The following is a 13080-nucleotide window of genomic DNA, read 5'->3' as shown; positions in this document are numbered from 1 at the left end:
AAAAGACCACTGTGCCCAGTCTTAACAGAAGATCAAAGGGAAGGTTTTGGTGCATTCATCAGCAGGCCACCTCCAGATTTACCGACTGGGTGCCCCTCCAGAACAGCTGCCAGCATTTTGTATGTGCCCCCCACGCCCATTTGGAGCTGCAGAAGCTTAGCTTCTTGCTCTCATTCCCGGTGTTGATCATTAATGCTGCAGTCAGGCCCAGCAACCCTCGTCACAGAGGCTGCTCCGTGCTCAGCGCGCAGGACCAGCCTGCGCACCGTCAGGTCACTGCCCCAGGAACGTCACAGCACCCTGAGCCGTTCCCACCCAGGGTCAGACACAGTTCCCAGCAGTGCCGGGAGGTGCAGCTTCCCCAGCGCCGGTGGCCTGGGCTCCTCTGGGCCCCAGGAGCAGCCCGGTGAAGGCTCGATAACGCTGGCAGGAAGGTTATCTCTGAATTACTAGAAGTATCACGAGACATGCTCTCTGCATTTCCTGTTTAGTGTTTTTCTGCGATTATTGAAATGATACATTAACCAAAAGCCGGAGAACTCCCAGTCAAGCAAACAGAGTATAAAAGTTATGAGATTGCTCGGTAAAGCCAGCAGGATCACAGGCACTGCAATGCCGTGTTGGTCTTGGTATGGGCAGCACCCGCCGCTGCTCCGGGTGACGCATGGGGTTATCTGGGAGCCTTTCCCAAGCGCTCCCAAATCATAACAGATTGCATTGCTTCCCCAGAAACCTGAATTTCTAGAGTTTATGGTGCTTGGCTTGGTACAACTGCACTCTCTCTAGAGTCTTTACGTCTGTGTAGTGTTCTGACGTTTTCCTTCTAATACCGCTGCGGATTAGAGAGGAAGACCCCGAGAGGAGGGTAGATGAGGGACTGCCAGTCAAAGGCACGCAGCAGTTCATCGGTGCCGAGCTACCCTGTGCGATAGTTTGAAGTGTAGCAGGCCATATCCTCGCTCATCCTCCTGGTGCCATCTCTTACACCTCAGTCTCCAAGACCCTTCAGGTTGGGTGAGAGTTTGGGGTTTGATTTCTTTATCCCCTTGTGACTGTAGGTGTTACCTGCCCTGAAATCCATGCGAGTTGTGAATGTCTGTGGTTGTGGGTTGACGGTTGTTGTTGGTTTAGCTCACTTTCATGGCTTTGTAAGGCCTATTCTTCTTCCGTAGTGCAAGACTTAGTGCTACAAAACGTAGCACCACGGTTTTGTAGTGCCTCCTTGATTTTGCAGTGCTGGGGTGTGCGTGCATTCGGAATTGGTGCCGGGTTCTGTCACAGCAGAGGCTGCACAAACCCACCCCTGCGATGACCAGCAGCCTGCCTTGCACCTTTCTAATGGGTATAACCATGTGAGCAAAGAGGTGACCTCTGCAAATGCCCCCCACCCGGGAACCCCTGCGAGCTGCGGGGGGCCCTTGGCCAAGAGCCCCCCCAAGCGGCGGCAGCTCCTGCTGCAGCCTTGGGGGCTTTGCCGGAGCTGTTGGGGTGATGACCGGCATCCCCCAGCCCCAGGTGGGCTCTGAGCCGGTGGGGAGATGCAGGGTGGGATGCTCCGACCTGCACTGGGACCGGCTCCGGGCACGCAGCCCCAGCCAATTTTAGCGCCGTCCTCTCTGACCTCTCTGGCCGCAGAGGCTCTGACGGGCAGAGCTCTCCTCTCCCCATGCCCAGGAGCGCCAACGAGGACCTTTTGCATCTCCGAGTGAGTGGAGGTGCTGTTTGTCTCCTTTGGTTTTTGAAGGCTTTCATCCACACAGCTGCATCTGGGTGAATCGCCGGCACTCCTTTATTGTCGGCAGCGAGAGATGGGCATGGTGCATCTCCTCCTGCATTGGGCTCCCTTGAAGGACCTGTTCCTGTGACCTGCGCGGACGTTAAAAGGTGACATCGGCGTGTCTGGGGTTAGGGGAAACGGGCCCCCTTCGCCCTCTCCCCTACAGCTGGATTTCCGCAATCAGTAGCTGGCAGGGAGCAGGAAGCATCATCCGGCTGCTTACCAGCCTGCCCCATTCCCCAGCTCCTGCCAGCCCCGTGCCGAGGGGTGAGCCTGCACCTCTGGGTACCCCTGGCCTGTGCTGGGGTAGGCAGGAGCCTGCGGATGGGAGCGACGCTGCCTCGCAGCCCCTGGGGCAGCGTGGGCACAGCCAAGCGCAGGTTGAGAGCGAGGGGTGTCCTGGGCTGCTCTGACAATTCCTCCCCGTCTTTACAATCTGCCAAGAAAATGGCCTTTTTTTTTCCGCAGTATGGGGACACTGTTGCAGGATTACCGGCAGGGCAGGCAAGCCTTCTGGGCGCACGTCTGGATGGACACCAGATACAAAGCCTGCCCTAATCCTCCTGATTTCTAACATTGAGCTTTCTTGCTTGTCTCCCACACAGCAAAGGCTGTCCAGCAACTTCAGTATTTACAGGCTTCTCTGTACCGTAATATGTGCGTTCCATACCCCATGATGTAGTCACAGAGGAGGAGGCCAGGCGGCTGGGGGGGCTCATGCAAGAGGATGGGACTCCCAAGAGGGAGCCGACAGCTGAGCTGCAGTTGCCTTCAACCTCCTGCCATCCAGCACCAGACCATTCTCCCTCCACCGCTAGACTGGAAAATCAGGGGCAATGACACACTTCCCAGCAGCGCTCAGCGGGTGGCGTCATGACGGTGAATGCACGGGAATGAGGGGCAGCCAGCACTGCCCATCCGAGCTCTGCCCCAGCAGCAGGACAGGCTCACCTCCAGTGGACTTGGCCACCAAAACCCAAACCGAGTGCCACTGACAGGAGTGAGCCCCACGGCTCATACATGTCCCCGTGGCATGCTGGGGCACACCATACCCCTTCTGTAGGATGCTCTGCAGGGGTGTGTACCCAGACCCCATGCCTAGATCCAGTCCCATCTCAGCTCCCTGTGCTTTGGCTCAAGCTGATAAACGTTTTTCCAGGATTCACTGGAGATGTGGTCACCGGGATCTTTTCCTCTCCCTTCTCCTTCTTGGTACTTCTCTACCTGCTTTCATTTTTTTCCCCTCCTTTCTTTGGCTTCTCCTCTGCAAATTTATCATAAAGTTGTTGAGTTTGGTGGCTAAGAAACCAGAAGTGCCAAATCTTTGAGGGCACCAGCAGTTTGCTTTTGTTGTGGTTCTCTCACCTTGCCCAGAGGGCCAGCAGGGAGCAAGCTGGCTGCCCACAGAGAGCCCTGCCCAAGGCTGCTGGCCGTCCTTGCAGCACCAGGACCTGCGCTGTTGGGATGCTCTGTCCCAGAAACCAAGGGCCATGGTATCCCAGGCTGCTCTGGCGTTGTGTGTCTGTGACTGGGACTAAGTCAGACCTGAGCGCAGCCACCAGAAAGGTAGAAACTCCACCTTTCTCTGGGACATTTTCCTGGTGGACCAAAACTTTGACAGTGATTTGCTTTCTTGTGGCATTTGAAGCACTCAGACAGGGCCGTGGGATGTGGCAGTGGTGGTGATGTCCACCACAGGGGTGTCCTACACCCTCTGGGCAGGTCCTTATGACAGAGTTTGCTGTGGGACTGAGCCACCCTTTGCAGTGCTGAGCCCTAGGATCTGAGTTTCCCTTTGCTTTTGTCCTGTAGTCCCACCCGCTGTCCCTGTGCAACACCAGTGAGGATGAGCACACCGAGTCGGGATTCATCACCATCGTCAAACTTGAACAGCCGGATCGGGACCCCAACCCCTGCCTGTCCCTGGCTAACAAGGTAGGTGCAAAAATGCCCCCAGTGGCACCAATCTGGGAAGTGAAACCCATGGTGCAGGGAAGAGTGAGAGCAGGAGGAGGCAGCAGGGTAGGAAAGAGCTGCTGGAAGGTAGAGAAAAGGCCAAGGATAGAGCAGGGTCCTTGGCAGAAGGGGTCCTTTGGGAGAGACGCTGTGCCAACCATCCCCAATACCCATCCCTCCTTATTTTTTGAACTGCCCAGCTTTATAAGAATTGTGGAGTTTTCCCTACCCTAACTCCTCTGGGACAGCTCAGACCTTTCCCCAGCATCCTGTATACTTTACTGCCTGGCAGCCCCCTGTTCTGCAGCCTCCCCTTGCTTGCTGGCCTGTTGGGGGGATCTGTGTTCCCCCATGTCCTCTGTCCTGTGGGAAAACATGGACACAGAAAACCTCTTCTGTGGTCCTGTCTTTAAAAATAACACTGTAATACTTCACTGGATGAGGCACGTGAAGAATCAGCACTGAGCAATTCAGACAAATGCAAACGATGAACAAGCAGCAGGACGTTGCTCTTTAACAGCGCGGGTCACCCTCCATCCGAGAAAGGGACAGGGGCTCTCAGAGGTCTCCAGATCGGGTCTCCTGCAGAAGAGGTACCTTTGTGAAACAGCAGTTACTGTGTCAGAAGCTGAGGTCACTGGTACAGTTCTCCGGTAATAAGGAAGTCTGGTAGGAACGAGGGTCATTTTAAGCCTTAAAATCTTTGTGTCTCTGATAAAGCTGCGTGGATAAGGCTAACGCGCTTTTTCTTCAGTGCTTCACTGCGTCCTTTTATTGTCTCTGTACTAAATGTTGTGTTATTTTCCACAAGCGCTGTACAAACATGAAAAACCCCCTTGTTTGGGTCCTCTTGGCTTTATCTGGGTTGCATTCAGGTGACGCCACCCCTGTTTGTCTGCTCTCCACTGGTGGTGACGTGCTGGGGACAGGGCCCTTTTCTGTCGTCCCTGCAGCTCAGCGGAAGATGGCAGGCAAAACGGGTACTGAGCTGTTATTCCTGCACAGCAGTTTTTCTTGCAGAGGCAGTCGCAACCAAAGCAAGGAGAGGGAGGTGATGCCGCGGTGGTTTGCCACCTTGGGGCTGCATGGGCAGCTGGGCAGCAATGCCTGTCCCTTTTGTGGACCAGGGTGGAAGCCTATGTTTGGTTTGCTGCTGCTCTGGAGCTGGTGCCAGCCATGAGCACAAGCCAGCGCACTGGAGTTGTCCACCTGCTACTGGTTACCCCACATCTGGAAAATGGTGTGGTCCCTCCTGAGGGTTTTAGGGATGCATGAGGATGGTGGGATAGAGTGAACCCAGGGGCTTCCAGTGCAGCTTGTGATGGTTGTGAGAGCGAGGGCTCTGCAGGTGCCCCAGGGAGCACAGCTGGTTACTCCAGCTCTCCCCTGTCCACCCAGACGTGACCATTGCGTCACAGCGGTCCCAGGCTGCCGCATCTCAGGGGGGAGGATGCTGGGGGCAGGGGGGGCAGCAATGGCTGGTTTGGTCAGTGCAGCTACCATGGAGGTTCTTCAACAGGAGGAAGGAGCTTCAAAGACTCATCTTCCACTTAAGAACCTAAAGGGTTTAAAAACTGTTTTGCTAGTTTTGTCCGTAATCCTTGAGATCACAGTGCTGGAAGTGCTGTACAGTAACACCCTCGGTGTGTTATGGAGGCCAGGCATCGGCCGAGGAAGGTCTGCAAAGGGAGGATAAGACATGGTGCATTGCTGCACTGTGGTCATCCTCACTAGCCTTGGTCTCTTCTCCAGGACCACCAAGCCCCCCAAAGCAAAGAAACCGCTCAGTTCATTGCCATGCTCATGGCTTGGTAGATTCGTGGCCTTTAGTCATCACCACTTTGTCAACAGAGCTGAATCGGACACTGGATTTTGAGATCCATCTGAATGTGACATGGGTTGCCCTCCTGCCTGCAGGTGGTCCTGCTCTAAGGTCCCTCTCCCAGGGAGGCTCACAGCTCTCCTCTCCCCAAACAGGACTAGTTTAGCCCTGAAATACAGGCAGGTGCTCCTTAAGCTGGCCACATCCCTGGGCCCTGCCTTGTACCTTGGTGCCTCCATCCCCTTGCAATTGCTGTCTGGCTGCTTCTCCAACCTCCTGAAGCCTCTGCCAAGCTCCTTCCCTCCAACATCACACAGATCTCTTCCTCAAAGTCCCTGGACAACACTTCTCCTCGAGAGCGGGGATGTAGCTGTGGGACATGGCTGGTGCTCGCTGGAGTGGGAACCTTGTTTCCCTGGCGTGTGGTTCTTGCAGTAGAGCTGTGCGTGTTGAATTCCTGTGCTGTATCAATGCTGATAAAAAAAGCCATGTGCAAAGTGTTATCATCACCTCTGCTTTAGCTGTTACCCAACCAAGCTGTACACACAGACAGCCCCATCCAGCCCAGCATGAGGATAACTCCACCAGCCACCCAATGCACTTTTCTGCTTCTCCTCTCTTAAATTCTAGCACTGCTTCAGAAGCCAATGCCAAAACCAGTAGGGGAGGTGTTTGGTCTGCAAGGGGAGAGGAAGGCATGAAAAATATCTCTGGAATCAATTCAGAGGGATTTATTTTTCTTTCTGATGCATCATTTGTAACTTTTTCGGTGTGTTTTTTTTTTCCCAAGCGAACCACTGATTGCAAGTCTGGGTGACAGACTGCTGAAACCTCCTAAACCCTCCTGTAAATACATATTTGCACCAGAAGTGTTTCAGTCCTCAGAGAGGGAGGTCAGCTGTGCCAGCTGAAAAGATCCAGTGCAAAGACAGCAAACACTCAGAAAGCGATCGCAGCAAGCAGGTTGTGCACAGCTTGGACAAAAATTGTGTCCTTTGCAAGAGGAGTCAGAAGGATCTTGGGAAGAGTCACTTGTCCAGTCTCAGTTGTTCGTTTCCTCACCATCAGTGTCTTTAGCAGGATAAAATCTTTGTAGAGCTGTTCATTGTTCATCAAAATTTGACTGGCCCCAACGGGTGGAAGTCACTACTTGAAAGTCCTGTTTCTTCTTTGGTGCTGGCAAACACTAAGGCTCCTTTGATGCCAGGCAGGACCCCAGCCTCTGATCCCTGCCCTGAGCCTCTGATCCCACTTTGCCAGCTTCCCCATCTGGTATACCAAACCCATGAGAGTCACATCCTATCAGCAACTCAGAGCTTTCAGCCCTGTCTCCATGGTTTTCCCGACTGCTTGCACCTCCACTCGCATCCTCATCCCTGTTCCCAGGCCCAGGCACCCAGTGTCTCCCTGACGAGGTGCGTGGACGTGACCAGCACCTGCGAGCGATGGATGGAGCTGAACCTGCTCCACCGCTGCATGCTGCGCCAGAAATGCCCCTTCCCTTTGCTCAGCCGGCGCCCTGCGTTTGATATTGCAGCTGGGAAGCGGCGGCACTGACCTCTGGCCCCTGAGCTGGGGTTTGGCAATGCAGTGGGTAAACTGCTGCAGCAGCTCCGGCAGCTCCCTGTTTGCACAGGCGCTCGGGGACGCGCAGATCAAAGGGCTCCGCATGAGTAACAGCAGCCCAGCCCTGCACTTTGTTCACGTTCCCGTCTCCCTTTCACAAGAGGCTGCCTCTGCCTGCCCGGAGGGCTCGAAGGGCTTGGTGGGAGGACGTGGGTGACCCCGCAAAGTCCTCCAGGCGGTGTGCTTTGACCTCACCAGGTTGGCATGTATACTCATCTGGGTGGGTCTCAAAGCTGTACTCCTCGGACCGCAGCAACCGGTGGGCTGTGAAAAGCCATCCCACTCCTAATCCTAGCCCAGACCTGCAGCCCAGGCATCGTCTGAGCTTCTCCCTGATGAATGTGGGGGACGGGGACCGGGAAGAGCAATGTGTGTGTGAGCTAGGCCCATAGACAGCCCGCGGCTGGTGTGGCTACGGTGAGAAGTGGGGACCTGCAGAGGTTTCTACTGTCCTGGGACAGGGGTTGCATAGCAGCCAGCAGGGCTCACGGGGCTGCAGATCCCTCCCCAGCAAATCCAGCTCTGAAGCAAAGGGGCACATGGCACAGGCAGCTGGGGAATTTGGTGTTTAGGTTTCTGGGTTGCTGTGACTGCAAGCCCACCAACCAATTTGCCTCCACAACTCCAGAGAGAAACTGCCCATGGACCGCAGCGCTCCACCAAGAGCAGGCACTGCAGCTCAACACAAGCACTCCAAGGTGCAAACTAGTTTCTCAATCTATGCACCAGGTGCTTCTTTCTCCCATGAAGAGCCGGGGAGGCAGATACATATCCAAATGGTAGACGTTAATACAGCTGTACAATACCAAACATCCACTGATGCTTCTGTTCTTTTGGACAGGCAAAGCTGGCAGGGGAGCGTGGAGCCCGTGCGATCCTTTTTGACATTACCGATGATGAAAGCGCTGCGGATCAGGTACAAACCCCATTGATATCATCAGCTAAACCACAGTGCCCCTATCCCACCCCAAAATGTGCCCAGGCCAGGACCCACCAGCCACCAACACCCAGTGGGAGGTCCCAGGAGGATCCTGCAGGCTGGCTTTGAACATCAGCTCTTACCCAGCTCATCCCTGCACGTAGATGAGGCTTTTCTCTTTTGCTTGCTCCATGGCATTTCCAGATCTCCACACAGCAGAAGCAGGCCAGCAGTTTGCAAACAGCACCTTGCTGCTCTTAAAGGACATTGTCCAGTCAGTTGAACTTTTCTGCCGGGAGCTGGGTGTTCCCCCTGGGAAGTCACAGATGACCCGATCTCATCCAGCACAGACAGCCCTGGCATACCTTAGGGGAAAGAGGATTTCTCGAGTTTTCAAGCCAAAGGCATGGCCACCCTGCTATGCTGTTGGTGCTACTCCTGCTGCAAGTTGGTTTAGAGACCTCCAGAGGTCCCTTCCACCAACACTGCTGTCATTTCTGGAAAGGAATGGGTTCCCCGTTGAAATAAGGGATAATGAAAAGCATCCAGCATTGGATAAGAGGACAGGTAGGGGAGCTGGTGCCGGAGCTTATCAAAACTCTGGGCTGACTCCTGCTCACTGGATCCATCCCTCGTGATTCTTTCATGCACTTAGAACTTAATTTCTGATGCCAGAGAAATGAAGCAGCGAGTACGGGCCCATGAGGTGACGCTGAGGTTGCTCAGCAAGGGTATGAGAAGTGATTAGTGGGTGGGACGGCCACCCTGGTTCAGGTCAGTCCGGAGGAGAGGGTAGACACAGACCATGGCGGAAAACTGCCGGCATGATCAGGAGCCAACAGAACGTTCTGCAGCTCACCAAGGGAGGAGGGGGAGCACTGACTGGCCTCACAGGAGGAGGAGAGGAAGTGTTTCTGTAGCGAAGGCAGCACTTGGCAGTGTTGTTGGCAGTTACCACATGGAAGAGGAGAGACCAAGAACCTTTGCATGGGGGCTTGAAAGAGGAGCACGAGAGACACTGAGCAGTGTCCAGGTGTGCATGAGGAGGCACCACTGGAGGAAATGAAGAAAGCCATGCCAAAGAGTTGGTAAAAGAGGAAGAGCTTCCATCTGATTTCATCCTAGAGGGGTAGTGCAAGTCTGGGGGGACAGTGGGTCTCTAAAGCGTGTGCAAGAAGCATCGGGAGGAACCAGACATGCCTGGAGCAGGGGACAGTTCTTGTTTCGGTCTGTTCTGGACCATCTCTCATTGTGTGTTTCTTTACAGCTGAGAAAGCCCAGAGGTCTGAGTCAGCCTGTGGTTCTGATCAGGGGCCACGATGCTGAGCTTCTCATGGGCGTCGTGAACAAGAACAGAGAGGCCCATGTGAAGATAGAGGTCAAGGAGCCACCAGCCTGGGTGAGAGACACACCATTCCCCCTTCCTTCTGTATCCTTCCTCCCAAGCTGCTGTGCCATGGAACAGGACTTTCCCAAAGATGCTGAGCTGTCCTCCCCAGGGATGGAAATCACAGCCCTTCACAGGAGCTGCCTGTCTGCAGCATTCAGATGACATGCTGCAAATAAAGGCTCAAAACTGCTTTCAGCTTATTTGGTTTCTTTTGCTTAAATATCATGAGTGAGGCGAGGGGATTCCCTGTCTTTTCAGGTGAGACCAAGCCTTGGATGTGCAGAAAAGACTGAACCCTTTTCCTTTTACCTGTAAAGAGCAAGGAGGTAGAGCTTGGCCAAGGATTGTGTATTCAAAGGCTGATGGTCAAGAAGAGATCGGGATTCCCCTGCCTAGCCTCTTAATTCCCACCCCTGCTACGCCAGAGTAATTTCTTTCCTGTTTTGTCCAACAGCCAGACTACGATGTGTGGATTCTTCTCACGGTGGTCAGCACTGTGGTCGTCATCATTTTGATTTTTGTGGTCCGCACAAAGTGCCAGCTGAACAGGACTCAGGTAGGAATCTCATGGAGCAGATGTGTCTGAGCAAACAGAAACGCATGAAGGGCAGGAACAGATGCAGTGAAACGCATGAAGGGCAGGAACAGAGGCCATTTGGGAGGGGAAAGGTGCCTCGGTGCGAACTGACAATGTGGCCACGTGAGGCAGGAGTGGCCCAGGGATGAGGAAGTGATCCTGAGACAGGCTGGCAGCATCCCCCATGCTGTGGCCTTGCTCTCCTCCTGTTGCCCCACCAGCACTGCAGCCGGCAGTCCCAGCACCTTTCAGAGCTTGTCCCAGCACCCCGAGCTGCAGAGCTGGCCCACAAGCTCTTGATTTTAACAGTCTTGTCTGTGTTGGTAGAGTAGAAGATTCAGTATTTTTAATAGAGATGAACAAATCAAATAATCGTCTTTCCAGAGTCAGATGTGTTTCCAGGTTTGAGAATACCCCATTTGTCCTACAGAAATAAGCCTTTGGGGCTCAGAAATTCAGCGCTGCTGAGTGATTTGGAACACCCAGTGCCAGATGTCTCCTGCTGGTGACAAAGCCTACTCTGGCTAAGTCAGGTTAGACAAAAAGTCACCTCTGGGAATAAGCATCACCCCCAAATAACTGACAATCCTATTTTGAAAATGGAAGGGCAATGAGAAGTGCGGCGATGTAAGGCTGAGCCTCTCCTTAAAGCCTCCTTTTTCCCGGGCAGGACTCCTTGCAGCAGCAGACCATGCAGGCCATCGGGCAGCTGGCCACACGCAAGTACCAGGCAAGGTGCCGGCAGGCGTCGCGGTGGGACTCGGCCAGCAGCTGTAGCTCAGCCCCGGTCTGTGCAATTTGCCTGGAGGAGTTCAGCGAGGGCCAGGTAGGCTGCGGGCATGGCTGCTGGTTAGCCATGTCTCAGAGCTTCCCGGCCACGGGCAGGTGGGAGCTGCAGTGGGAGCTGAGCAGTCTGGCAGGGGCGGGAGGCCCTTGGAATGTTTCCTTCAGCAACTCCTGAAGGCTGGGAAAGGACCAGCATTGATGGAGGTCTGCCTGCTCCTTGGCCAAAAAAGCCCTGCCCCTGCTGAAGTCACGAACCTGCAGATTCAGATTCTGTGAAGATGGGTCTCCAGCTGTCACTGTAGGGTAAAATTGTAGAATCACAGAATGCTTTGGGCTGGAAGGGACCTTTAGGGTCACCCAGTCCAACCCCCCTGCAGGAAGCAGGGACACCTTTAACCAGATCGGGTTGCTCACAGCCCCGTCCAACCTGGCCTTGAATGTTTCCAGGAATGGGGCCTCCACCACTTCTCTGGGCAACCCCTGCCAGTGTTTCACCACCCTCATTGTAAAGAATTTCTTCCTGATACCCAGTCTAAACCTACCCTGGTTTAGTTTAAAACCATCCCCCCTTGCCCTGTCACAACCAGCCCTGCTAAAAAGATTGTCCCCATCTTCCCTATAGGCCCCCTTTAATACATCCATGTTGAAACAACGGGGCAAAAGTGGGGTTTGCTTCTCCAAAGCACTCAGCCTGAAACCCCCCTATTCACAAGGGCTAGCACCTCTCTGGACGTTCACACCCCAGACCTGGACACAGCGAGCAGGACCAGAGCTGCCAGGCTGCTGCACAGGCTCCTCCATGCTAGGCTGGGTTACAGATTGCTCGCCATTAGTCATCTTCCCAGCCTACAAGGCTTGCTTCCATCAGGAAGGACCCACCCAGATCTGGGACATGGTTCTCCTTGCTCACACTCCTCCTGTTCTCTCCACCTCTCTCTAGGAACTGCGGATCATCTCGTGCTCCCATGAGTTTCACCGGGAGTGTGTTGACCCCTGGCTGCAGCAACACCACACATGTCCACTTTGCATGTTCAATATTCTTGGTAGGACTCAGTCACAGCATTTGCTGGCCAGGGACAGGGCTGGGTGCTGGGGTTGTGCCCAGGAGGTCCATGTACCTTTGGGCGATGTGTACAGTCGGGCGATGCGTCATTGGGACCATGTGTCTCTGTGCACGTGGGTGTGCAGGGCGGTGTGTGCACGGAGAGGGGTCCTTGTGCACGTGAGCCCCCGCAGTGTGCAGCGAGGTGTGGAGCTTGGGCTGGGACCTGCACCAAAAGGAGGGGTTTCCAGTCCTGGGACCTGCAGGGAAGGGAGGTGGGATGTGAGGGTCGGGGCAGCAGGGAGGATGCTGAATGCACAGGACCATCAAGATGGTTTGGTGGTGGCAGTGAGGAGTTGCAGGGCACGAGTGGCATGTGGGACAGTGCCGTGGAGGCTTGCTGGGGCTGCTGCAGCTGGACTGTTGGACATACGCTGGATGCTCCCTTCTCTCTCCACAGCCAGAGACTCAGTGGACCAGGCCACAGGCGCTGGCTCCAGGTTGGCCCCTCGGGACATGGAGCCTGGACGGCGACTCCACCTCTTCCGCCAGCACCCAGGACATGCCCTTTACCACCTCCCACACGCATATCCTCAGAGGAACCTCAGGAGTTTTCCCCTGGAGCCAGCCCATGGCAACTCCTTCTTCCACTCTCCGGAGCTCTCCCAGCTAGATTTTGGCACCATCCACTACATGCCCTACAGGCCAGCCACCTCCCTGCTTGCCTGCGGCCACCCGTCCCCCCTGACTCCAGGCTTGCTGGGCCAGCAGCATCCCAACCCCTCAGCGTGTGGGCAGACGCTGCCACCCCACAGGACTTGTTCTCTCCAGCCCCAGCCCCCCTGCTTGGGGATCAAGGCAGCTCTGGCACAGAAGCAGCACCGTGCACCCACCCTGCGCCGGGGGGTTGGCCACGGGCACCAGCACAACAGCAGCGGCTCTGGGGAGAGCTATCTCACGGAGCACAGCGGGTACCTGGCAGACGGGCCAGGCAGTGACTCCAGCTCGGGGCCCTGCCACGGTTCCTCCAGTGACTCCATGTTGAACTGCACAGACGTCAGTCTGCAGGGCATCCATGGCAGCTGCTCCACTTTCCGCAGCTCCCTCAGCAGTGACTACGACCCCTTCGTGTACTGCAGCTCGGAGGGACCTGCCACGGACAATGGCCAGGAGCAGCCACGGCTG

At 55.1% G+C, this 13080-nt stretch overlaps 1 protein-coding gene across 1 annotated transcript in view; it reads left to right on the top strand.

The window, feature by feature from the left end:
• The window catches only part of RNF43 (ring finger protein 43), a 53008-nt gene that overhangs the window by 38624 nt on the left and 1304 nt on the right, over positions 1-13080 (top strand). The window contains exons 2-8 of the mRNA XM_009644964.1: positions 3590-3712; positions 8023-8097; positions 9368-9499; positions 9945-10046; positions 10738-10893; positions 11794-11896; positions 12356-13076. Of these exons, the coding sequence (XP_009643259.1) occupies positions 3590-3712; positions 8023-8097; positions 9368-9499; positions 9945-10046; positions 10738-10893; positions 11794-11896; positions 12356-13076 (1412 nt within the window). The remainder of the gene's footprint in view (positions 1-3589; positions 3713-8022; positions 8098-9367; positions 9500-9944; positions 10047-10737; positions 10894-11793; positions 11897-12355; positions 13077-13080) is intronic.

This window comes from Egretta garzetta, unplaced genomic scaffold (genome assembly GCF_000687185.1).
Source record: "Egretta garzetta isolate BGI_Z169 unplaced genomic scaffold, ASM68718v1 scaffold108, whole genome shotgun sequence".
Taxonomy (NCBI): domain Eukaryota; kingdom Metazoa; phylum Chordata; class Aves; order Pelecaniformes; family Ardeidae; genus Egretta; species Egretta garzetta.
The sequence above is the reverse complement of the archived record's forward strand: the minus strand, read 5'-3'. Positions and strand labels throughout refer to the sequence as shown.